This window comes from Sinohyriopsis cumingii, chromosome 1 (assembly GCF_028554795.1).
Source record: "Sinohyriopsis cumingii isolate HCF-2022 chromosome 1, ASM2855479v2, whole genome shotgun sequence".
Classification (NCBI taxonomy): Eukaryota; Metazoa; Mollusca; class Bivalvia; order Unionida; family Unionidae; genus Sinohyriopsis; species Sinohyriopsis cumingii.
Window position 1 is genome coordinate 92174886 of NC_142961.1, and position 26007 is coordinate 92200892.

General features: G+C 41.5%; 1 protein-coding gene and 1 long non-coding RNA gene across 4 annotated transcripts in view; one reads left to right on the forward strand and one right to left on the reverse strand.

The window, feature by feature from the left end:
• The window catches only part of LOC149807346 (organic solute transporter subunit alpha-like), a 50684-nt gene that overhangs the window by 13925 nt on the left and 10752 nt on the right, over positions 1 to 26007 (reverse strand). For all 3 annotated transcript variants that reach the window (XM_089965668.1, XM_089965661.1, XM_089965677.1), the window contains exon 2: positions 25241 to 25401. In XM_089965668.1, coding sequence (XP_089821794.1) covers positions 25241 to 25401 — 161 coding nt within the window. The remainder of the gene's footprint in view (positions 1 to 25240; positions 25402 to 26007) is intronic.
• On the forward strand, positions 3402 to 26007 carry LOC149807347 (uncharacterized). The gene is made up of 2 exons (XR_016422410.1): positions 3402 to 3536; positions 25289 to 26007. It is a non-coding gene; the product is annotated as an uncharacterized LOC149807347 (long non-coding RNA).

Below are 26007 nucleotides of genomic sequence, written 5' to 3' on the forward strand. Positions count from 1 at the left end.
TTTATCCTTTCTTACTTATACTGAAACGATCACAATATGTAGTAATATGTAGTAACTGGAACTTCTATTCGTTTCTCAAAATCCAAAACGAACCTAAATATATAAAGTTGATGAATGTTTCTTGCATATCGTAACTTCGCTAACAAGAAAACACGACGTTTTATTACTGTGTCGGTATAATGCAAATTAAAAGTTAAATTTACGGATGTAAAAATGGTTGATGCAATGTTACGATTCCTCCGAGCACACCAGTACAAAATAACACACAACTCTAAAATATTTGTTTTTTGAGAAGAGCATAGTTGTACTTTAGCCTTCGGGTCTAAAATGACAACTCTCTGTCCGGTGATATGACAATGTCACAGCTTAGCATGAATTTTGGTGGCAAAGCCTGCAACAACGGTGGTTGGAAAATATCACTTATGGCGAAGGTCAAATCGTTGTCATCTGTACGGTTTATTTGATAACCCACCCACCCCCGTCATTGTTATAGTCATTCGGACCACCTCGATTATTTCTGCGAGACACAAATATGCCTCTGATGTATGAACGGCTTAGGTAGCGGTCTCTTGGCATCCGTCTACGGGAGACGATGGCGTAGCTCCAAAAAAAAGCTTTTGTTTATCCTTCTTTCTAGCGCTATACAGTTTCGTATTTTGCATAGGTTAGGATTTTAAAGAAAAAGAAATTCCCCGGCTTTCCTCACTGGTTATATTGGCTATTTTAAAAAAAGACCTTGTATATCTTAGGTATAATGCAAAGAACCTTTAATTCCCTTTATTTTGGTGTATGATTGATGGGTGTACTATGGGTTATAGAGTATACAGCTTGGCCTTACTTCATATGTGCATCTTTCAAAAAAGTGCTAGCTCTACTTGGTCATTTTCACTTCCTGAACTTCAGAGGTCAATTGTATAAAAAAGAGCCGATAACTTTTTTTTACATATTATATATTTCGTAATTCATTAATTGCACTTTCAGAAGCTGGTATTGTCTAGTCTGGCAAAATTCATTTTCCCTATTTTAATAGCTGCTATGTATAGTGTACTTTAGACTAATTCAGGCTGATTTTTTAACACAAGGGAGCAGTCATTTTAGCTAGCGGTGTGCTTACATCATGTAAAATTTCCAAAAGTACAATATCCAAAAGAAATATCATCCACATTACATTAATGTAGCATAGAGGTATGGCAACATTCTCTCCATTGTGCCTGTTTTAAATGCGAACTACTTCACCTTACATACGTCACTCTCTCAAAAGTACATATTATCTGGTGAATATAGGTATTATTTTTGTATGATTTAATTATGTTTATATGGCTGAAACACTTAAGTCGCAAGAATCAAAACAATCCTTTTGAATAATTCTCCTGCCTTTCCCCCCACAGAACAGTATTTGTGAGTGTCAGAGTCTCTAACAAGTCCAGCCTCCCCCCGCCCCATGATAAAAAGTGAGCTATTTTAAGAATGCACATTACATTTTGTAAACATAGCAATCAATGTTATGCTGAATGACAGGAACATGAAACTAGCCAGAATTATTTCTGAGATATCAACAATGAATTTTACAATTTGAAAAGGGAGGTAACTCATCAGGTTCATAAAGGTCAAAGGTCAAAGTGTAAAATATTTGCCTATTGTTTAATATGGAAGAAGCGAATTCACTTTCTCATCATTTATTTTTTATTTCACTGCAAATAAATGAAAAGAAACATTTTCACCATATATGTCTGTCACTTATTGCAACAGTTTTAAATTTAAGTTGACTCTATTCCTATATTCTAAGACTTCTAATTTCCCCATAATTAAGGTCACTACTCACACAAACATGCCTCATGGCAAATTATGTAAGCAAGAGCAAAATGATCATAATTAGCTTATTTTCATGCTTAACATCAATATGAATGTACCATTTTATTCAGAACATCTTACATAATTATATGAAAATAAAAAAAAATAATTGCAAATATTTTTATATTTGCTTTAAGGTGGCGCTCTACAGTTTCGTATTTTGCATAGGGTTAGGATTTTAAAGAAAAAGAATTTCCCTGGCTTTCCTCACTGGTTATACTGGCTATTTAAAAAAGACCTTGTATATCTTAGGTATAATGCAAAGAACCTTTAATTCCCTTTATTTTGGTATATGATTGATGGGTGTACTATGGGTTATAGAGTATATAGCTTGGCCTTACTTCATATGTGCACCTTTCAAAAAAGTGCTGGCATTACTTGGTCATTTTCACTTCCTGAACTTCAGAGGTAAATTGTATAAAAAAGAGCCAATAACTTTTTTTACATTTTATATATTTGGTAATTCATTCATTGCACTTTCAGAAGCTGGTATTGTCTAGTCTGGCAAAATTCATTTTCCCTATTTTAATAGCTGCTATGTATAGTGTACTTTAGACTAATTCAGGCTGATTTTTTAACACAAGGGAGCAGTCATTTTAGCTAGCAGTGTGCTTAAATCATGTAAAATTTCCAAAAGTACAATATCCAAAAGAAATATCATCCAGATTACATTAATGTAGCATAGAGGCATGCCAACATTCTCTCCATTGTGCCTGTTGTAAATGCGAACTACTTCACCTTACATACGTCACTCTCTCAAAAGTACATATTATCTGGTGAGCGCCCCCTTAATAGCTTGCAAAACTATCATACATTCTGTTCATCGGAAAAACCTCCTAATAAAAAAAAAAAAAAAACACATCTATTTGGGCCGTGTTAGTTTTTTCTGTGTTTGGGTTGGTAAAGAAGATGCAAATGAACAAATGGGGGCCCCGAGTGGCCGAGTGGTATAAAGCGCTCTTCGTTACGGATCACTGCCATCTCACCTCTGTCTGCGGCGGTTCGAGTCTCGGATTCAGCCAATGTGGGTATGTGAGAAAGCTTGCCAGTAGCTTCTCGTGGGTCGGTGGTTCTTTTCGGGGTTTTCCCGGGTTCTTCCTCCACCATTAATACTGGCCGCCATGTATAGCCTATCTTGTGCTGAAAAATGGCGTTAAACCCCACAACAACAACAACAACAACAAATGAACAAATAGTTCAATGCCGACTGGAATCTCACTCGGTCATTTCCGTCATTAATTTGTCTCCTTTTGACACCACGTTGTTGCACACATGAACATATGTAGTTCAGAATATAGTTCTCAGTGGCAACTAAATACTTCCAATGTATTTTTTCTAAACTTAACGGAAAAGGCTAAAGATATTCTTACTAAGTTCGCTGTTCTCGTAATGTCCCCATCAATTATTGATTCGTAAATAGCCGTGATGGTCCGAATAGCAGCTATCGGCATATATTCGAAAATACTCTGGTGACCTAGTTTTTCAATTTTTCCTCATTGGTAATGCTGGCTATTTAAAAATAAAGATCTTGAATATCTTAGGTATTATTAAAAGAACGTTTAATTCCCATTATTTTAGTATATGATTCATGGGTGTAATCTGGGCTGGAATATACAGCTGGACCTTACTTCAGCTGTAAAATCTGCTAGCTCTTCTTGGTCATTGTTGCTTCCTGGACTTCAAAGGTAAATTGAATACAATCAAACCAGTAACTTTGTTTTATTTTTATGTTTTACATTACAATTCATTCATTATACTTTCAGAAGCTGGTATTGCCGTTGCTGGCAAAATTCACTTTTTCTATTCAGATAACTGCTAAAGTTAATGTACTTCGGACTACTATTGGCTCATTTTTTGAGTACATGAGAGTAGCCATTTTGATCAGCTATCTGCTTTAGATAATACAGTACATAGTTTCCATAACTACCACATGTAAAGATATGTCACTCACAGTACACGAAAGTAGCATAAAGGTATGCCAACATTCTTTCCATGGTGCATGTTGCAAATGCAAACAATGCCACCTTATATCTGTCTCATAGTAGAGCAGAATTATGAGGCGCCGTAGCGGACAAACGCTGGTCCAGTAAGTTGTTGTTGTTGTTCTAGGGTTTAACGCCATTTTTCAGCACAAGATAGGCTATACATGGCGGCCAGTGTAACTGGTGGAGGAAGAACCCTGAAAAACCCAGGGAAGAACCACCGACCCACGAGAAGCTACTGGCAAGCTTTCCCACGTGCCCACGCTAGCCGAGCCTTGGACCAGTAAGAAAGTTGCAGTTGAAATTTCGATGTCGAATGTTGAGAAATCCAATATCACGTGTTGGATCAAATTGCAAGTCCTTAAAGTTCCATTTTCTTGATCGAGAATTTAGATTTTATATGTTGAATTATACAGTGGTGGTTTAAGGTTATATTTCCTATGTTGAAGTTTTACAGTGTATATTTTGAAGTACATAGCGGTGGTTGATATTTCAACAACATATGTCGAGAATCCCTAATTCACATGTTGAATGTAACTATTTGTGATGAAAGTTCTATTTTATATGGCGAGTATTTAGATTTCATCTGTTGAATTTCACAGCAATGAGAAGCAGCCTTCTTGTTTAAAAATAACACGATCGTTCACGAGAGCGACCAGTAGCGAAGAAATTCTTAGTAATTCTTGACCTGTGAATGGTAGCTTTCAAACTGTAACTGCATGAAATGTAATGGCGCCTGAAAATATAATGCAAGAATGATGTGTCTTAATACTCGATATTATTTTGAATTGTTAAAGTAGACATTGTGTAATGTTACTTTTAACACCAACACATCATTTCACCATATAAAAATAGAAATTCTGACAAGCACAATAAAATGTCCAATCACCGCTGTGTAATTCAACAGATACGATCTAAAAACTCAACATACGAAAGGGAACTTTCAGCACAATCAGTGTGATTTAACATGTTAAATTGAAACTCTCGACATATGACATTAAATTGTCAACAATCACCGTGTAATTCAGAAGATACAATCTAAGAACCGGACACTGGACATAAAATTTTCAAACAGCGCTGTGTAATTCAGCAGATGAAATCCAAATACTCAAAATATCAAATGGAACTTTCAACACAAACTCTTTGAACCAATCTGTAAATTAGGAATCCTCGATGTATGACACTGAAATTTCAACCATTGTCGTGTAATTCAAACGACCCAATCTAAAATCTCAACAACAAAAATATAACTTTCAACCACTACTGTTTAATCCAACAGATACAGTATAAAATCTTGACCTAGAAAATGGAATGTTAAGGACAAGCATTTTTGATACAACACGTGAAATTGGAATTCTGGACATATGGCATTAAAATTTCAACGGCAACGTTCTGAGTGGACCAAGCTTTTGTCCGCCATGGTGCCTCCTACAGAAGCACATCTCCAGAGTTAATATTTTAAGTGAGTTAGTATGCACGGGCGACAAGCCACGGGCGACAATCCGCAAGCTTAGCGCACTGTCGCGTGCAGCTTGCGACAAAGGGTATGAACCTGTCGAACCAAGAAAATGACATCGACGACGACGACGATAAAACCATTTATACGAGAAGGAGGATAATCAAACGGTTTTGTAGAGACAGCATCTGATTGTTATACTTCCATCGTGACAGGATATATATGGTATGGCGCTGCTTATCTGTCCGTCTGTCCGTTAACATTGTCCGACCCTTAACTTTGCGAGCCACGGAGGAATCACAAGCTACCTTATCGTTTGATCGATTTACAACAAAAGATAATTTAGAAAAGGGACCTATATTATAGAGACCCGGTAGTATAGTCTACAGGTGCATTTTCTATGCTGGTGTATGTTGTAAACTGATCAAGCGGTAAGGTAGTCCGACGAAAGACATTGATGAACATTTGCCCATATATATATATATATATATATATATATATATATATATATATATATATATATATATATATATATATATATATATATATATATATGTAACTGCATGAAATATATATATTGTTGTTGTTGTTGTTGTGGGGTTTAACGCCATTTTTCAGCACATGATAGGCTATGCATGGCGGCCAGTATTAATAGTGGAGGAAGAACCCGGGAAAACCCCGAGAAAGAACCGCCGACCCACGAGAAGCTACTGGCAAGCTTTCTCACATACCCACATTGGCAGAATCCTGGACTCGAACCCACGCAGAAAGAGGTGAGATGGCAGTGATCCGTAACGGAGAGCGCTAGTAGTGAATGGGGATACTAGAGCCTCAATGGGAATTATCATTACAGAGACCCCTGGGACACTCTAGCCTCAATGGAAATTTAACATGGAGAAAAATCGTGGGACACTCTAGCCTCAAGGGGAATTTAACATGGGAAAAAGTCTTGGGTCACTCTAGCCTCAAGGGGAATTGAACATGGTGAAAAAATCTTGGGTCACTCTACGTACAAGGGGGAATTTAACATGGGGGAATAGAGTTTGGGTTTGTCTAGGGACAAGGGGAATTGAATATGGGATTTTTTTTTTTTTTAAATTTAAATTTAAATTTAAATTTAAAAAAAAGGGTAGGCAATGGAAAGGCTATCTCTTTTCGAGAAATATGGCTGGCCCTGAAAAGGGCCTTTGGGTTTATGTTAATATTAATATTAACATAGATGGCATCTGTCACATCTTCTTCTTCTTCTTAAACTCCTTCTAATTGCAAGTACCCTCTTGAGACATCCTTGTCTTTCTATGTAAACTCTCCTCATCCATTGACTAGTATCTGTCCTATCAACAACAGTCCACTTGGACCTGACATACATGAGCATGTCCGTCCTAAACATCATGGAAGACACAAGGGTGGATGACTCAACTGTGGTCCACATCTTGAAGCGACGAGAATAGGTGAATCAATGCAGTGAACTGCGCTTATTTATAGGTACAGGAAGGATTGAAACGGATTGAATTCATTCACCAATCCGAACACGCGTTACAAAATTCAGTCAGCTCGCATCCAATCCGAAGAGAGCAGTCTGTGACGTCACGTGGTCTATATAGATTCGTTAGCGCTTGTGTGCAGTCAATCTATGCGACAGTGATTCAACATGACGGAAACTCAGAAAACGATCCATTGGGGTGCATCAGCAGGGAAGACTGCCCAAGGGAACCCGGACTTACTTTCAGAAGAGGTACATTGGGATTTTGTGGATTTTCTTACCTCGCAAGAATTTGTTCCGGAACCTTCGTTACCTTCTTCATTACCGCAAGTGGAGAATTTCAGACAGAGACAGAAAGAAGAATTGGAGAAATTTATGCAACGACAAAAGGAAGCGGAACAAGCTTTTCTCCTACAGCAACAGCAACAGCAACAAGAAGAGGTAAGAAAAAAACAACAACAAGAAGAAGTAGCAGCAAAGAAACAAGAGGGTGAAAATCAAACGGCTACGGTACTGTTGGACATTTTAGCGGAGTTAAGAAGTCTGAAACAAATGTATCAGACTTCTTTATCACGACCGAAGAGAATACGACCTTCCCGAGCTAAGGTGGCGCTCACCAGATAATATGTACTTTTGAGAGAGTGACGTATGTAAGGTGAAGTAGTTCGCATTTAAAACATGCACAGTGGAGAGAACGTTTGCATACCTCTATGCTACATTAATGTAATGTGGATGATATTTCTTTTGGATATTGTACTTTTGGAAATTTTACATGATTTAAGCACACTGCTAACTAAAATGACTGCTCCCTTGTGTTAAAAAATCAGTCTGAATTAGTCTAAAGTACACTATACATAGCAGCTATTAAAATAGGGAAAATGAATTTTGCCAGACTAGACAATACCAGCTTCTGAAAGTGCAATGAATGAATTACCAAATATATAAAATGTAAAAAAAGTTATCGGCTCTTTTTTATACAATTGACCTCTGAAGTTCAGGAAGTGAAAATGACCAAGTAGAGCTAGCACTTTTTTGAAAGGTGCACATTTGAAGTAAGGCCAAGCTGTATACTCTATAACCCATAGTACACCCATCAATCATACACCAAAATAAAGGGAATTAAAGGTTCTTTGCATTATACCTAAGATATACAAGGTCTTTTTTAAATAGCCAGTATAACCAGTGAGGAAAGCCGGGGACATTCTTTTTCTTTAAATTCCTAACCCTATGCAAAATGTGAAACTGTATAGCGCCACCTAAACACGCCAACCCTGTGACTAAGCCTATCGTACCACCTTTAGTGATTTCAACCCAATCATCAGAAGTAGGCCTCGGCCGTGGCAAAGGCTTAAGGCAGTTAAAGTTGATTGGTTAAACTCACCCCTACACCAAAATAAAAAGGCCCTTTTCAGGGCCACCCACTTCTCTCGAAAAGAGATAGCCTTTCAATTTGCCAATAACTCAAAAATCAACAACAACAAAAAAAAAAAAACCATTTTACCCTTATAGTACGTGTCTGTGTATGAGTGCGTGAGTGTAGCTTCTTATTTTAAAATCAAAACTCAAAGACACTTACCTTATATCATTCATGTATTCTTTTCTCCATAGTTACAATCCAATTCACAATTCACCACAGAACACTTTAATTAAAAGTTCATTGACTTCTTCTTTCTCCTTGTTTAGTCTCTCTGTTTTTTGAATTTCTTCACCGTTTTTTCCTCATTTTCTTCCCTTCTTCTTTTCTTCTGTTTCTTTGCCTCTTGTAAATAGAATTGTCTTCTTTCTTCCTCTTCTTCCTCTGAAGAATCCCTCTCTTCTTCCGAAGAATCCCTCTCTTCTTCTGAAGAATCCTTCTTTTCTTCTGACTCCTCTTGTTTCTTTTTTGGGCAATCTGGAGACCAATGTCCTTTTTCTTTACAATAATAACAGGTATCTTGACTTTTGTCTTTTTTAGCCCCTGTTTTTTTTCTTTTTTGACGGTCTGGACACTCTGAAGACCAATGCCCTTTCTTCTGACAGATATAGCAAGTATCCTGACTTTTATCTCGAAAGGAAGGAGAGTAGTCCGTAGGCTGGTCTGAAGAGAATTTTCTAATGACCCCTCGCAAAGCTCTGACGAAACGTTCGATTTGGTTAGTCTCTTCCATCGTTGTGCTCGGCTTGAGAGTGAAATGAATAGTGAAAGGACAAGACACACACTCTTTTATATACGCTGGTCTGCCATGACTATAAATTAGTCTATGGTGTTTAAACTTGAGTCATTTGACGTTTTGCACTCAAGATGAAACGATCCTATTCATTCGAGAAGAAAGAAGAAGAAAGTAAGAGGCAGAAACGTGATCTATCGCCTCGTACCAGGGCTGAAATCTTGGCACAAATTCATGCCAGTGATTTCGAAGAGGACATGAGTGAACCGGAATTTGAACCCTCTAAACCAAGTTCACCACCCTTAGTCAACCCTGAAAAGTACCATCACATTCGAGAGACGGAAAAGCGCTCCTCTAGAAAATTTAGAACCACGGCTTACACCTACACGGTGAAGTTTAAAGATTTCAAGGCCGACGTACCCTTGGAGAAAGCAGAAGGGTTTATCACCGAGATGTGGGATTCTTTGCTCACTGCACTCAAGCGACAATGTCAACCCAAAGAAGACGATCGCTTGACACTATCCATAGATCACGACGGTTTGAAATCCCCTGTTTGGATCGAGTTTAGCAGACCCGCAGAACTAACCCCTTCCAAAGTCATGGACAAGATTCAACACGTACAACAACCTAATGATCAGTTTGACATCACCGATGGTAAAGCCACACTGAAAATGGCCCACGTCTCTCCTCCTCAAGGGACTGGACGCAAAAAGATGTTATTGGTGAACGAGCTTCGCAGCATTAAGCGTAGCCTTGTCCAAATTCACAATCCTCAAGACCAGATGTGTTTAGCTCGAGGCATCGTGGTGGGACGAACCTATGCCAACAAGAACGACACGGCAGAATGGAAAAGAGCCTGGAAAACTATTCGACAATCGGACCGAGCCAAACAACGAAACGAAGCAGAACTCCTGTTGCAACAAGCTGGTCTGTCCAAAGACACACCCTGTGGCATTCCTGAGATGCAAAAATTGCAAGATGCCCTAGCTCCACGATACACCTTGAAAGTGCACCCTCAAGAAGTGCGTGGGTCTCTGTTGTTTCGAGGCCAAGATTTTAAGGACGGAAAATCAATTCACCTTTATCATCACGATGACCATTTCGATACCATTACCAGTATCACTGCATTCCTGCGATACGGTTATTATTGTGAGAAATGTGACTATGGTTATAACAATCGAGAGCAACACAAACATTGCGGATGGAAATGCCCAGGATGTTTGGCCTCTCCACCCTGTCTGAGCGAAGAACCAGTGCCTTGTTCAACTTGTCTGCGCACGTTTGTCAGCCCTACCTGTTACCAACAACATTTGAAGACGCAAGGTTCACAGAAGAAATGTGCTTGTCAACTGCTGAGATTGTGCCCTACCTGTGGACAAGACATACGTACCAATAGTACCAAGGCACACGCATGTCGAGGAAAGAAAAAATGTCACATTTGTCACCACATCGTGGACTTGGAACACCAATGCTACGTGCAAAAATACCAACCCCCACCAGAGAAAGAGGACGGTCACAAGAAGAAAGGCAATTTCATCTTTTTCGATTTCGAATGCATGCAAGAGACTGGCATTCACATTCCTAATTTCTGCGTGGCTCATCGAGCGCGCGAGAAGTGCATTCAAGAACCTATCTTCAGTCATTGCCCTCACTGCAGCAAGATTCCTGGAGGGCGTGAAAAAATCTTTCGGGGACCGAACACGTTAGCCGATTTTGCCCGATGGGTCTTAGACCCCATCGACAAGACGTGGAGCCAAGAGGACATCGAACGTTACGGAGATTGTCTTCGTCATGCCACGGTGATGGCTCACAATTTCTCCGGATACGATGGACAGTTTCTTTTGAGGTACTATACGGAACAAGGCACCGAGCGTCCTAAAGTCACTTTGAACGGAGCCAAAATCATTTTCATGCAAGTGGGACAAGTGCAGTTTAAAGATTCGATGAGTTACTTGGCCATGCCTTTGAGTCGAATGCCTAAAACGTTTGGGATGACAGAAATGGCTAAAGGGTACTTTCCACACTTTTTTAATACGGAAGCCAATCAACACGCCGTTCTACCCCATTTACCTGAGGCTCACTATTACGACCCCGACAACATGCGTACCGAACAACGAGAAGCTTTCTACGCTTGGTACCAGGCTCACGCCTCGGACCCCTTCGACTTTCAGGAAGAAATGTTAAAGTATTGTCGTTCCGACGTGGACATTTTACGGCGTTGCTGTGGAAAATTTCGAGAACTGTTCATGGAACACGGAGGGGTCGATCCTTTGAAAGAAGCTTGCACCATTGCCAAAGCGTGTTCCTTAGTGTACCGCCAACGATTCATGCCTGAAAACACCGTGGCTGTCATCAGACCTCAAACGACCCACTATGTCAAGCGTCAATACTCGGTCAAAGCCCTACGTTGGTTACATTACTTGTGCGACAAAGAAGATAAATGGATTCAGCATGCCCGCAACGGAGGAGGCGAAAAGACCATCGGAACGTATTCGGTCGATGGCTGGGACTTAGAAAACCCCAAGATCGTGTACGAGTTTAACGGTTGCTTATTTCACGGATGTCCCGTCTGCTACCCTGACCGTGACACTAAAAATCAGTTTTTACAACGGACCATGGAAGACCTGTACCAGGACACTTGTCAGCGACGCCTAAAGTTAGAACAGGAAGGATACCAAGTGGTGGAAATGTGGGAACACGAGTACGATCACCGTATGAAAACCGATCCCGAGTTTAAACGCCTCGTGGAAAGTTACCAGTTCATGGACCCGCTGAACCCGAGGGATAGTTTGTACGGAGGAAGGACCAATGCCACCTGTTTGCTGTACCAAGCCGACGAAGAGAAAGGAGAAGAAATCAAATACTTGGACGTGTGTTCGCTGTATCCCTACGTGTGCAAATATTGTCGCTTTCCTGTAGGGCACCCGCAATTGCTGACCGAATACATCGACCTGAAAAACATTCGACAATACGAAGGCTTGATCAAGTGTAAAGTTTTGCCTCCCACGAACCTGTACCATCCCGTCTTACCTCACCATTGTCAAGGCAAACTGATGTTTCCCTTGTGCCGTACTTGTGCCGAAACGTGCAACCAAGATCAGCCTTGTCATCACAGCCAGGAAGAACGGGCCTTGACGGGAACCTGGGTCAGCGTAGAATTGTTCAAAGCTCTGGACATGGGATACCAACTGTTAGAAGTGTACGAAATTTGCCACTTTCCCAAGACACAACAGTACCACAAGGGTGACCCTACTCAGAAAGGCATTTTCGCCGACTACGTGGATGCCTTTTTGAAACTGAAGCAAGAAGCCAGCGGCTATCCTTCCTGGTGTCACACTCCCGAAGACCAAATACAATTCAAAGAGAAATACTATGTACAAGAAGGCATCTCTTTAGGCCACATCGAGAAAAACGAAGGCAGGCGATCGTTTGCCAAAGTGATGTTAAATTGCTTGTGGGGTAAAATGGTACAACGACCGTGTTTACCCAAGACGGAATATTTGACCGAACCTTCCCGCTACTTCCAGATGATTCACGACAAAACCAAATACATGAAACACGTGGACGTCGTTCGAGAGGATTTGATCTTGGTCAATTACGAAGAAGATCTGGACTTTGTACAAGACGACCCTTTTGGAAATGTCATCATTGCGGCTTACGTGACAGCCCATGCTCGCTTAAAATTGTACGAAGCTTTAGAACTGTTAGGGGAACGCGTCCTGTACTTTGACACGGACAGTTGCATTTACATCCATCACCCGATTCAACATCACCCTGACATCGAAGGAGACCGTTTAGGAGCCTGGACAGACGAGCATCCCGACGACAAGATTCTAAGTTTCGTCAGTGGCGGCCCCAAAAATTACGGCTACGAATACCGGGACAAACAAGGAGAAGTGCACACGACGTGCAAAGTGAAAGGACTGACTCTGAATCATCGTACCAGTCGAGTGGTCAACTTTGGGGTATTGAAAGAAGCCTTGCAATCGGGAGAGGATGGAAACTTTAAAGTGACCACCTATCAACCGAACAACATTGTACGTTTACCCACTCACCACATCGTCAGTCGACCCTTGGAAAAAGTCTATCAAATCGTGTACCAGAAGCGAGTGAGACTTCCCAATCACTTTACGTTGCCGTACGGTCACGTCGGTATTGGTCTGTATATGAAAAGGAACCCTAGGCAAGATCGATAGTTCATTGTTCATTGAAGTAACGTACCATGTCGTTGACGAAGAAGAAACCAGATTGGTTAGGAGTCAAATGTTGGACATCACCCGAGACCAGGGTTTTGAGGCTTGGACACAAGAGGTGGCCCAGTATGCACGAGAGTTATTCAAGGAAAAAAGTTACTTTTCAACCTGTGTTAGTGACGGTGCCAGAAGAACCCGTCACCCAGGACAGGACTGTCGTGGACAGGACTGAAAGACCCTTTCGGGAGGACACTTGTGTGACCTTACCCCTTCTATAGAACTGGTTAGAACTTTACCCAAAACATGTGGTTGTTGTACAGACACTTGTTTTTATTCCACGTTCATGGTTATCATGTGCCTTTTATTCTTGTACTTAAGCCTTTGGCTTTTATGTATTTTTGTCTTTCGTATTCATGTTTGAAAAAAACATTCAATAAACGTGTTCTGAAAAAGTATATAAACTCTTGTCTTGTTTGTTTGTCGTGTCACAAGTGACATTCCTCACACTATGGCTACCTCTGCTGTCTCTGCTCCCTCTTCCTCTACTGTCAAAGTCATCGACGAACACTTAGATCGTGCCAGTTGGGAGGCTTTGTATCTTCGCCATCCCTTTAACATGCTCATTGCTGGACCTAGCGGTTCTGGCAAAACCGAATTCGTCAAACGTTTGATCGAACATAAACATCATTTGATCGATCGGCCCCTCAACGAATCGTGTGGTGTTACAAAGAGTGGCAATCGGCGTACAGCCTCTTGCGAGAAAGTCAAGGCGATTCCATCGTGTTTGTGGAAGGCATTCCTAAAGAAGACGACGGCATCGTCTCTGACTCCCGTCAAACCCATTTGGTCATTTTTGACGACATGTTAGGAGAAGACGAAGAAGAAATTAAACTGTGGTTCACGCGCAAAGGGCATCACCGTAATGCCAGTGTCGTTTACATCACCCAAAATTTGTTTCAACAAAGTAAAGCCCATCGCACCATCAGTCTCAATGCGCATTACGTGGTCTTGTTTAAAAGCCCTCGAGATAAATCGCAAGTGCAAGTCTTAGCCAAACAGTTAGGAACGCCTTGGCTGACTCAGGTGTACGACGATGCCACTCAAACACCACACGCCTATTTACTCGTCGATTTGAAACCTACGACCCCCGAGGATTTGCGATTTCGTACCCACTTGTTTCACCACTGGTGCCAAGACGGAGGGCCTGTCCTGTACACGTATCCGTCCTCGACTTCATTTCACTCCACATAAAAAAAATCTATAAAAACCTCAGACCCTTTTTCGTCTGTCTCACTCTCAGTGCGAACATGACGTCCCTTCAGTCGCATCTTCCCGTCAAATTGATTCGTGCCTTGTATGGCATCAGTCGAGAAAAAGATCCACAAACACGAACTCGTGTCTTAGAAGCTAGTCTCAAAGAAGTCTTACGATGGTTCACGGTGACGGCACGTCAATTACTCCAAGGAATCATTCAGATTCCTCATCAAACCAAACGCTTTTTTGATCGAAACAAAGTCGCTTTGGTCCAACTGGCCGATCCCCGCATCGACACTCAAACCAAAAAACAAATCATTTTGAAACCTGGAGGGAGCGGTACTCTAGGAGGCGTCATCATTCGCTCACTCTTAAGATGGGATCCTAATGCCCCCAAAGTTATCCCCAAGACAAAAGTCCAACGAAGCCCCAAGAAGAAAAAGACCAGGTCCCCAAGGAGAACTTCTCCAGTGGCAGGACCGTCCTCTGACCAGACACCACCACCCCGGAAAAAGAAAAGAAGCCCCCAGAAAAAGGAACAGAGAAAAAGTCCCCAGAAGAAGAAAAGTCCACAGAAGAAAACTAGTCGCAAGAGAGGCACTTCGGCCAGGACGCAACCTTACACTCGCAAACCACGATCTGCCACGGCAGTGACTGCGTCTCCGGTATCCTCACGTTTGTCCACTTCTCCGTTGATGACACCAGGAACTGAAGAGTACTTGGAGACGTTGATCACACCAAGAACTTCTCCGTTGATGACCCCCAAAAGAACTTTCCCAGTGGCAGGACCCTCCAATTTAGTGGCAGTGGCTGCTGCTCACAAAGTACCTTCTCCCAAAATCAAAGTCCATGAAAGATCGGGCATGTTACAAAGTTTACTGGATTTGTCCAAGCAAGAACTGGCTCGATTTAGTCCGTTGCGTACCCCTGCACGACGTGTCATGCCTGTCCTCAAACTGATACGACGTAAAGACAATCAGTGGCGACGCGTTCCAGTATAAAAAAGGCCTGTGACCGAGTAGGGTATCAGTGTTTTTTTGGTGCTCCTGAAAACTCAAAGATGTCACCCTCCAGAAAACCCCAAGGAAAGAAAAGGAAAGGACTGCCACCACGTTTAGCCAAACATGGGGACATGTTATCTGTCCTGTCCAAAGCTTCTCCACCCCTACGAAAAAAACTCATTCAAACAGCCTCCAAAGAGGTCATCGATACCGTGTGCGAATATTGTTTGAACGTTTTGAAAGGCACGATCCCTTTGTCCAAACACCAGAAACAATGCTTAGGCAAACATCGTCACGTTCTTCGCCAAATGGTTCAAAAGAAAATTCCCATTCGTCAAAAAAAGAAGATGTTGGTCCAACGTGGAGGCATTTTGCCTCTCTTGTTAGGCCCCATACTGAAAGGAGTCTTGGGAACCATGTTGGGAGGACTGGTGGGAGCAAGATAAAAAGGGCTTCGAAAGTCCCAAGATCTCATAATCGACCCCTGACAACCCCATGGAAGGACGAAAACTAGCTTTAGTGCCTTACAAACGATGGATGGAATACCATCGGTGGCAAGAACAACGCACCCCGCATTTACCTCCCAATCCCCATTTGAGCGAGATGTCCCAGTTACAACACGAATTGCAGTCCTTGATGGATCGCCAAGATTTGTCCGAAACAGAAAAATCGCAAAAGTACGGTCAACTCTTGCAACGACTGCAACTCTTTCACCAGAAAGCTTTAGACGAAACAGCTCTACCCACTCTGAAAGATTTTAAGACCTTGATGAAAAGTCCAGCACCATCACCAGTACCAGTACCAGTACCAGTGACCAAGACAGAAAAAGGAAAAGAAGAAGAAGAAGAAGGGTTTCAAACTCCACCAGAAAAAGTACGCAAGTTAACAACACCGCCTACCTCCAGAATTGGATGGATTAAAAAGATGATGGCCACCCCTTCTTCATCACAAGAGAAAAAGAAAGTGAAGACAGAAGTGAAGACAGAAGTGAAACAAGAACCGATATCCCCCGCTCAGACATCCTCCTCCTCTTCAACACCTATTGCCGGTCGCACACGCAAAGCATTGCAATCCAAGAAAATACCCCAAGAGAAAAAGAGTAGCATCCTCCAAGAGTGGGTGCCTTATTAACACACCAACCAACACAAAAAAATGGAAAAAGTCTTAGCCAGCATTTACTACGATCCCTCCCATCCTGCAGGTTACGCAGGAGTTCAAAAATTGTATCGTGCTGCCAAAACGCGACTGAAAAGTCTCCGTTTACCTCAAGTGTAACGATGGTTACAAGAACAATCTACCTACACTTTACACAAACCCATTCGACGCAAGTTTGCCAGAAGTCGCACCCGAGTGGAAGGCATCGATCATCAATGGCAAGCCGATTTAGCCGATGTCTCTCATTTGGCCAGCTACAATCGTGGCTACAAATATTTGTTTTGTGTCATCGACGTCTTTTCCAAATTTGCTTGGGTCGTACCCTTGACTTCCAAATCGAGCAGCGAGTTAGTGCGAGCCCTGCAACGGGTGTTGAAACATAGCGGTCGTCACCCTCTTCGATGGCAAACGGACAAAGGTACCGAATTTCTGAACCAAGCTTTCCAAAAAGAATTAAAGAAACGTGACATTCATTTTTTTACCACCGAGAATCCCGAAACCAAAGCCAGCATCGTGGAACGTTTTCAACGCACTTTGAAAGAACGCATGTGGAAATATTTTACGCATCACCACACTCTGAAGTACATCGACATCTTACCGCACCTAGTGCAAGCGTACAACCAATCTTACCATCGAAGCATTGGACGTGCCCCGCAAGACGTGACTCCCGACAACGAAGTGTTGGTGTTTGAGCGCCTGTTTGGTACGTCCCCGACGAGGGCTGTCCCCAAGAAAAGTGGAGACTTGGCCGTGGGAGATTGGGTGCGCATTGGCAAAACCAAACGCACTTTCGACAAAGGTTACTTACCTAACTGGACGACCGAATTGTTTCGCGTCACTGGACGAGTGCATGGCCGTCATCCTGCCGTCTATAAATTGCAAGACATGAATGGAGAAGTGCTCAAAGGAACGTTTTATTTGCCCGAGTTACAACGTGTCACCAAAATAGAAGACGACGTGTACGACATCGAAAGCATTCTCGAACGCAGAACCCGTAAAGTGGGCAAACGACGTGTCAAAGAAGTCAAAGTACGTTGGAAAGGATATCCACCCAGTTTTGATTCTTGGATCGATGCTTCGCAAGTCATCGACTATAAAAAGAAGTGACCATCATGCCCTTTCACACAGCAGACGCAGCTACGTCGACCACTCCTCCTTCACCTAGTTCTTCTGTGCAAGATTTACAAAAACAACCCTTGTGGGTGTGGTGTGGAGAACGTGTGCCTAAAACGCAAATCGTCTTTTTCTGCTAAATCTTCGTGGTGTATTGTGTCATCGGGGCAGCCATCGCCAATTTGAGTTTGCAACAAGGAGACAAACAATTGTGGACCATTTTATTGAGCAGTTGCATCGGTTACCTGCTTCCTAATCCCTCCCTGAAATTCACCTCGAACGGGAACCCCGGGAACCTTGTGTCCAGTGCCAGTGCCAGTCACCACTTCAATCACAACCAGAACCCCATTTTGGGCGGAGACACGCCTCTGACGTCCACTAACCCCTCGGACAGCCACAGAACTCTGGAATTATGAGTCACCAAAACCAATTTTACTTAACTTTACCCAGTGACAGTTCCATGGAGGTGTTTCCCAAGAACACGTTGTGCTGTTACACGGCCAAATTACCTCAAGCCATCCAGTTAGATCACGAAGCCCATTGGGAAGTGACTTTAGTAGAAATGATTCACCCGACCCAAGTCCTCAATGTCCTTCCCAATCAAAATTTTTTTGATGTGGAAGTTCATGACGAACAAATGCAACAGTGGATGGATAGCAATGTCAAATATGACAAGAAAACCCGTACACAAAAGTACACCAGCTATCACTTGTTCATTCCCCCAGGCTATTATTTTAGTGGTCAACATTTGGTCAGCACCATAACCTCCAGGTTTAATGTCGTGTTTCTGAAAGCTTTGGAGCATGTCAACAAAAGTGTCACCATGGAGTACCACAAAGCAGCTCGTCGCTTCTTGATGAAATTTGAACGAAGTAAAATCATGTCCATTGTATTTTGTCCTGAATTGTTTGACATGTTGGGCGGAGACATGGACATGAGAAAGACCATGCTCAAGAAAAACGAATTACCCATCGTTTACGACAACGAGTCTTTTAGCACGTTATTTCGTGCCCGGGTAGAACTGAACCAAGGACTGAATTTGATGTTTGTGTATTCCGATGTGGTGGAGTACAACGTGGTGGGACACACCTCCGTACCGTTACTGCGTGTCATTCCTTTCAAAGTGGATTCTGCCACGGACGCTGACGAGGAAGGTGGAAACACTTACCACGTCCACCGCGAATTTGTACATCCTCACTATTTGCCTGTCAGTAAGTCGTATTTGGACACGGTCAACATTGCTATAAAAGGAGATCTGGGACAAAATATTCCATTCACCAAAGGAAAAGTCACGGTGAAACTCCATTTTCGAAAACGGTTCTCTCACGACTCGTAAGTAAGTCATGTATCCAGTGTACCGAGGGGTTGCTCGACAGCGAGGACACGGTTTAGGAGACATGTTAAAATCGGCCTTTCGTTCGGTGGCCCCGGTGTTGAAACCGATGGTGACACGCGGATTGCACGCCTTGAAAGATGCGGCACTGACGCAAGGCAAAGAATTTCTCCAAAATGTCATCATCGACAAACAATACCCTAAAGAAGCCTTCATGAGGGCAGGCAAAAATGTCTTGCTGCAAACGGGCAAAGACATTTTAGGCCAACGAGAAACACCTATAAATGCCCTGCACGCTACCGAGTCAGGCATGCAGCAAGGACAAGGCAGAAAGAGACGACGAAGAAAACACCCTTTCACCAGACTTCAAGCGAGAAAGGTCAAGAAAAGAAGAACCGTTCGAGACTTAGACGTTTTCGATTATTGAGAAAAGAGACAAAAAAATGATGCACCGAGAATCTTGCGCTTGTTCCAAGACGAAACTGGATCTGTTTGCCATGCCCCCCCACGATGATGACGATGCAAGAATCCCAGTGGGTGGAATTTCACCCCGTCTCCTCACTGACCGATTCCGCTCCCATCGAGTTTGAAATCAAAGGACAGCCCGAAGATTACATCGATCTGAATAGCAGTTACTTGTACCTGAAAGTCAAAATTCTAGATAAGACTGGAGGTGCTATAGACGATGAAGCAGTAGCTCCCGTCAACAATTTCATGCATTCCTTGTTCAGTGGAGTGGACTTGTACTTGAATAACAAACTGGTCAGTAGCAGCATGGATACTTACCCTTATCGTGCCTACCTGGAAAATCTCTTGACGTACGGAATAGATGCCAAGAACACTCATCTCAATGCCTGTGTGGTATGGGAAGCTGACGAACCTACCAAGTTTGAAATATTGGAAACTGATGAAAAGAAAGACAACAATGATGGATTTCTAGAACGAAGAAAGAGAATCACGGAAGCCGACACAAGTTTAGAACTGATGGATCGTTTGCATTTGGACATGTGGTTGCAAGAAAAGTATTTGCTGAACGGGGTGGATGTCCGCCTGAGACTGAATCGTAGCAGTGCCGCTTTCCATTTGATGGCTGATAGTGACGGTTACAAAACCAAAATCCTAGAAGCCAGACTCTACGTACGCCGTGTGGAAGTGTTACCTAAAGTGGGAAACGACATCAGTCAGGCGTTGAGCAGAACGACCGCCAAGTATCCCATACGACGCGTGGAAGTGAAAACGTTCACCATTCCCAAGGGACAGCGATACATGATCGAAGATCATCTGTTCCAAGGACAGTTACCCAAACGTTTGATCGTTGGTATCGTCGAGAATACAGCCTTCAACGGAGCTGCCGAAAAAAATCCTTTCTACTTCCAACACTTTGGCGTGTCCAAAATCGAAGTCAGTCGCGATGGCAAGACCTTGTGTACCCGACCTTTCGAACCTGACTTTACCAAGAAGAATTACTTGAGATCGTACTTGTCCCTGTACGAAGCCACCGGACAGTTAGGAACCAATACCAGTCACGGTATTACGTACGAGGATTATGCAGGAGGCTACGCTTTGTGGGCTTTCGATTTCACTCCAGACCAAGGCAGCGACGAGGGACATTTCCACACTATAAAATCCGGCCAGATTCGTGTGGAAATTCAGTTTAAAGACCGAGACCCTGATGAAACGGTGAACGTCATCCTGTATGCAGAATTCGATAATACCATAGAAATCAACAGTTTGAGAGAAGTCATCCTAGATTACTAGAAACCATGGAAGACTGTTATCCCTCTTTACCTAGTGGAGAAACTTTAAAGATGGAATGTGAGGAGACTGTGGAAAAAAATGTTGTGTTTTGAAAAAAAATTGTTTGATGTTATGATGTTGGATTATTGTTAAAAATGTTTGAGTTGTTTTTTAGTGTTAAGTGATTTTTGAATAAAAAATGTTGTGTTTTGAAAAAAATTGTTTGATGTTATCATGTTGGATTATTGTTAAAAATGTTAGAGTTGTTGTTTAGTGTTAAGTGATTTTTGAATAAAAAATGTTGTGTTTTGAAAAAAATGCCTTTGTGGTTTGTTTAGCTACAAGAATGTTGGATTGATGCTCTTTCATTTCTTACTATCCCTCGCATGACACTCACTGAACGTTGCGGCTCGAAAACCGTGTGGGGGATGTTTTCCTTCACGTCCGCGCTTTGACTTTAAGAACCGGGGTTGTTTCCAGTCTAACCATCCATTGTCGACTCATCCTCCTAAGAAGATGTGTTTCAAACTAGCTAAACTCAACGAAGCTTACGTGAATTTGCATAGGGTCAGACACAGTCTGATACCGAAGCCAGAAGAAATAGAGAATGTGAGAATGTTAAAAATCACTGAAGACCTGATAGAAGAGCTCTTCAGAGAAGAAATGAACAGGGAGAAAGAAGAATGGACAGAGAAGTACAGACTTCAGAGACAGCAGCAACAGCAGCAACAACAACAACAGCAGCAGCAACCTGAAGCTGACAGAGGCTTTGTCGATTGTCGGATCGACACCAAAGAGTTCTTCTTCTCTTTTCGAAGAAGCAGACCTATCGCCAGAAAGTCTATCCTCAGAGGACATCGCATTCTTAGAAACTAAAAAAGAATGCCATAGCAAACAAAAAAAAAAACAGCCCTTTTCAGGGCTACCCAATACTCTAGAAAAGAAATAACTATCGATTTGCCAATGTGTGTGTGTGTGTGTGTGTGTGTGTGTGTAGGTAGAGTAGTGTGATTATAAACACTAACTCTTTTTTAAAAAAATGTGAGGGTATGTGTTTGTGTGTTTGTGTTTGTAAGTGGTTAAGTAAGTTGGTATGGATAGTAGATTAAAATGATGTCTTTTTTTGGTGTTTGAGGTGTAAATTTGGGGTTAGATTGGATTGCTTTGCGTATGTGGATAGTCTATTGAAGTGATTTATAAAAAAAATTTAAAATAGTGATGGGTAGCATAAAAAAGTGAGTGAGTGTTTCTTTTAGGTCCGCGCGTTGTTGTTTTTTGGTTATGATCTAGGTAAGATCAATTTTATGTTTTTAGGGGGATGTTTTCCATCACGTCCGCGCTTTCACTATAAATTGAAACTCGATGGGCAGTCTAGCTACCCTTGTTGATTGATCAACACAAGAATGAATAGCAGAATAAGCAAACTTCTTGAACTCCAGATACATCTGGAATATGTCAGGCGCCTGTTAAATGAACTGGCCGCGGTGGCTATAGTAGAAGAGGAAAGAATGAAGAACGAAGAGGAGGAGAGAAGACAGAGGGAAGAGGAGGAAAAGAAACTAGAAGAGAGGATGTCGTACAATATTCCCGAGACAGAGGATTGGGGTGTTGAAGCGAATCATCCTCCCTCTGCGCTCCCCAGAAGAAAGGTGAAAGGAGACTGGGGAAGAAAATGCGTGTGTGGCGCCAGGCCAGGAAGGTGCAACCATTAGATAGGTGCATCTGAAGTTAAAAAAAAAAAACAGCCCTTTTAAGGGCTACCCAATACTCTAGAAAAGAAATAACTATCGATTTGCCAATGTGTGTGTGTGTGTGTGTGTGTAGGTAGGTAGAGTAGTGTGATTATAAACACTAACTCTTTTTTCATAGTGCGAGGGTATGTGTTTGTGTGTTTGTGTTTGTAACTGCTCACGTACGATTGTGTGGATAGTAGATTATGGATTTTGTTTATTGTTTCTTAGCGTATGTGGAGAGTATAGTTTGGGTTTTGTAACCGCTCACGTACGATTGTGTGGATAGTAGATTATGGATTTTGTTTATTGTTTCTTAGCGTATGTGGAGAGTATAGTTTGGGTTTTATTATATGAAATGAGAAAAGTAGGGGGATGTTTTCCTTCACGTCCGCGCTTTCACTATAAGAACCCACAGTATTCGTCGTTCAAACCATTCTACAAAGAAGATGGCTTCTAACCAAATGGACAAAATACAAACATTGCAAGACGTTTTAGACAACTTAGGAATGATGGAACAGATGTTAATAAGACTCGTTGAAGACCATTATTCCTATAGTCCCCATCGTGTAAAGATGGAAATTAATAACTTAAAAAAGGTAAAGGACAAGATTAGTGGTGTCATGAAAGAGATAAAGGAGGAGAAGGAGGATGAAGAGGAAAGAATAAGAATAAGCAAATGGAACGAAAAAATTGAAAAAGAAGAAGAAAATGAGAAGAGGAAGAAAGAAGAGGAGGAAGAGAAGAAGAAAGAAGAGCAGGAGAAAAAAAAGAAAGAGAAGAAGAGAAAGAGTGTAGGAGATAAAATAAGAACTTGGTGGAGAAAAAGAAGAAATTAGAAGCAGAAGAAGAAGAAAACCCAAAGGCCCTTTTCAGGGCCAGCCATATTTCTCGAAAAGAGATAGCCTTTCCATTGCCTACCCTTTTTTTTAAATTTAAATTTAAATTTAAATTTAAATTTAAATTTAAAAAAAAAAATCCCATATTCAATTCCCCTTGTCCCTAGACAAACCCAAACTCTATTCCCCCATGTTAAATTCCCCCTTGTACGTAGAGTGACCCACGATTTTTTCACCATGTTCAATTCCCCTTGAGGCTAGAGTGACCCAAGACTTTTTCCCATGTTAAATTCCCCTTGAGGCTAGAGTGTCCCACGATTTTTCTCCATGTTAAATTTCCATTGAGGCTAGAGTGTCCCAGGGGTCTCTGTAATGATAATTCCCATTGAGGCTCTAGTATCCCCATTCACTACCAGCGCTTTAGACCACTCGGCCACTCGGGGCCCCTATATATATGTGTGTGTGTGTGTGTGTGTGTGCTACGAGTTTTTAGGAAATATCGTAAGGGTACGGTAGCCATTATGGCTACGGAATAATCTGGGGGATGTTCCCAACATTTGGCCAAGTTCGACACTAGTAACTTTTGACTACCAGATACGTAACGTGTTAATAAAGGTTTGCCCAGATGTGCTTAATAATTACAAATGTGTCGCATTTGTAATCAGTAGTAAAAGGTCAAAGACGTAGCAAGGAAAAATATGATTTTATTCATAGTTTGGTATGACTTCTTACTGTAACTTGAGCATTACTTTTACTTGAACATCATGGATATACGCTATGTTGCGTACTGTCTCTCATCTTCGCTAGCCAAGGTTCCGATATGTTAAGCCTATCTACACCTTGGCGGATCGAGCAGCTGTTTTAGTGCTTTGACCTAACGACCTCGGATTTCATGGTTGCTTCCCATAGTATGCAATACTGACTAACCAATAGCGTGTAACAGCGATACATTGTACATAGACCGAAAATAGTGGAGGCAATTGACTGCAAAGGGATACTTTGTAAGTTTGACATCGAAAGTATGACTAAGTACAACAGAGAAGCCACTACATGTGTATTTGAATGAAAGGCATTTGTATCAATATGGCATGGCAGTTAAAAATTGCTTATTTGTCAATCCATTTAAGTTATGTGCTCCCCTTGTCTCCATCATGTAGGAACACTGTTTAAATTTGAACAACTAATTTTGATTGGATCTGGTGGCTTGTCGCCACATCCAATGAAATTCAGAGGCCTGAAGCACATAAATATCTGCTCGATCCGCCAAGATGTAGATAGGGTTAACATATCGGAACCTTGGCTAGCGAAGATGACTGTCTTTGTTTCCCGTGGTGAAATGTTCAAAGATCAATGTAGGGTGTACCAGAGAGGAAAATGCAACATTGTGACCTGTTTCTGTGTGACCTGTTTTGGTGTCCGCTTTGTAACTTGCAAACAAATGGAGATCTTTAAATGAGACTTTATCCATACATATTAAATCACGACAAGACAATCAGAGTCTTAACTTAAAAGTCAAGACCATTCCAGGGGAACATTCAACTGTGCGATCTATTTCAAAAGTCAAAGTTGTCACAATCGAAAATGTAACTTGTGTAACCTGTTACTGTGTCTGGACTGTTAATTCTGATGTTGAATATGTAAGAATTTTTGTGAAACTGTTTTTGTATTTGTGTTGTTATCAATTTGTGCGTACTTTACTAGAACAACTTAATAAGGTTTGTCACGTATCATTAAAGAGTCAACTCATTCAACTCAGCTTTTTGTAAGAGAAACTGTTGTTGTTTGTTTTTGTTTTTGTTGTTTGGTTTTTTTTTTTGTTTTTTGTATTATTATCAGCGTAGTTGTGCTTGTTGTCAGAGTATTCCATTATATCGAATAACAATCAGACAGATCTTGGTCATCCAATTTTAGAATGGTTCTAGTTTTATAGTCAAGTATTTAAAAAACGACATCTAGAAGCACGTACCGGGTACAAACCAAGCATACAAATGGTTTTCGCTATCTTCTTTGTCAGGGCCACATTTCGCCGTAAGAAAACAACCTCCTCCAGAAATATCAAGACAACCAAGGCTGTACACACTGCTGTTATCGCCAAGAGAACTAACTCTGTTGTGTCTTGTTTGATTTCTGCGAGAAAGTGAGAACAAAAATAAACATGAAAAATTTATGTCGATGACTATGATGATGATAGAGGTGTTAATGATGATAATAACAGCGATATGATTATGTTGACACGACGACGAAGAAGAAAACGATGGCGATAACGATAAGGATGAAGAGAAGAAAGAGGGAGGAAAAGAGGAAAACAGAAGAATTACCCTGCGTCATTCTGCCCACTTCAGCTTTCACTGTTATGAAATGGAGAGCCAAATCAGCGTCTATCTACGTGAAATGAAACTAGCCACCTCATATTCTGGGGACTAAGGTTAAATGCAATTAATAAAAAAAAATCAAACATGCCAATTAGCTCCTTTAAGGTGAAGAAAGTGCAAAATTTATGTCATTCAGCAAGAACATTGCATGAACAATTTAACTGAAAACGTATTCATTTTATTTCCTAAACAGACATATGAAAATTCTCTATGCAATTAATTTCAGACTCTACAAAAATACCAGAATTTAAAAATAAAACAAGTCATTTGATTGTCGATGTTATCATCGTTGCTAGAAGAAGCAGGAACAAAAAGACAACGTTAGATGCAGAAAGTGGCATACAATTTTTGATTCTTTTAA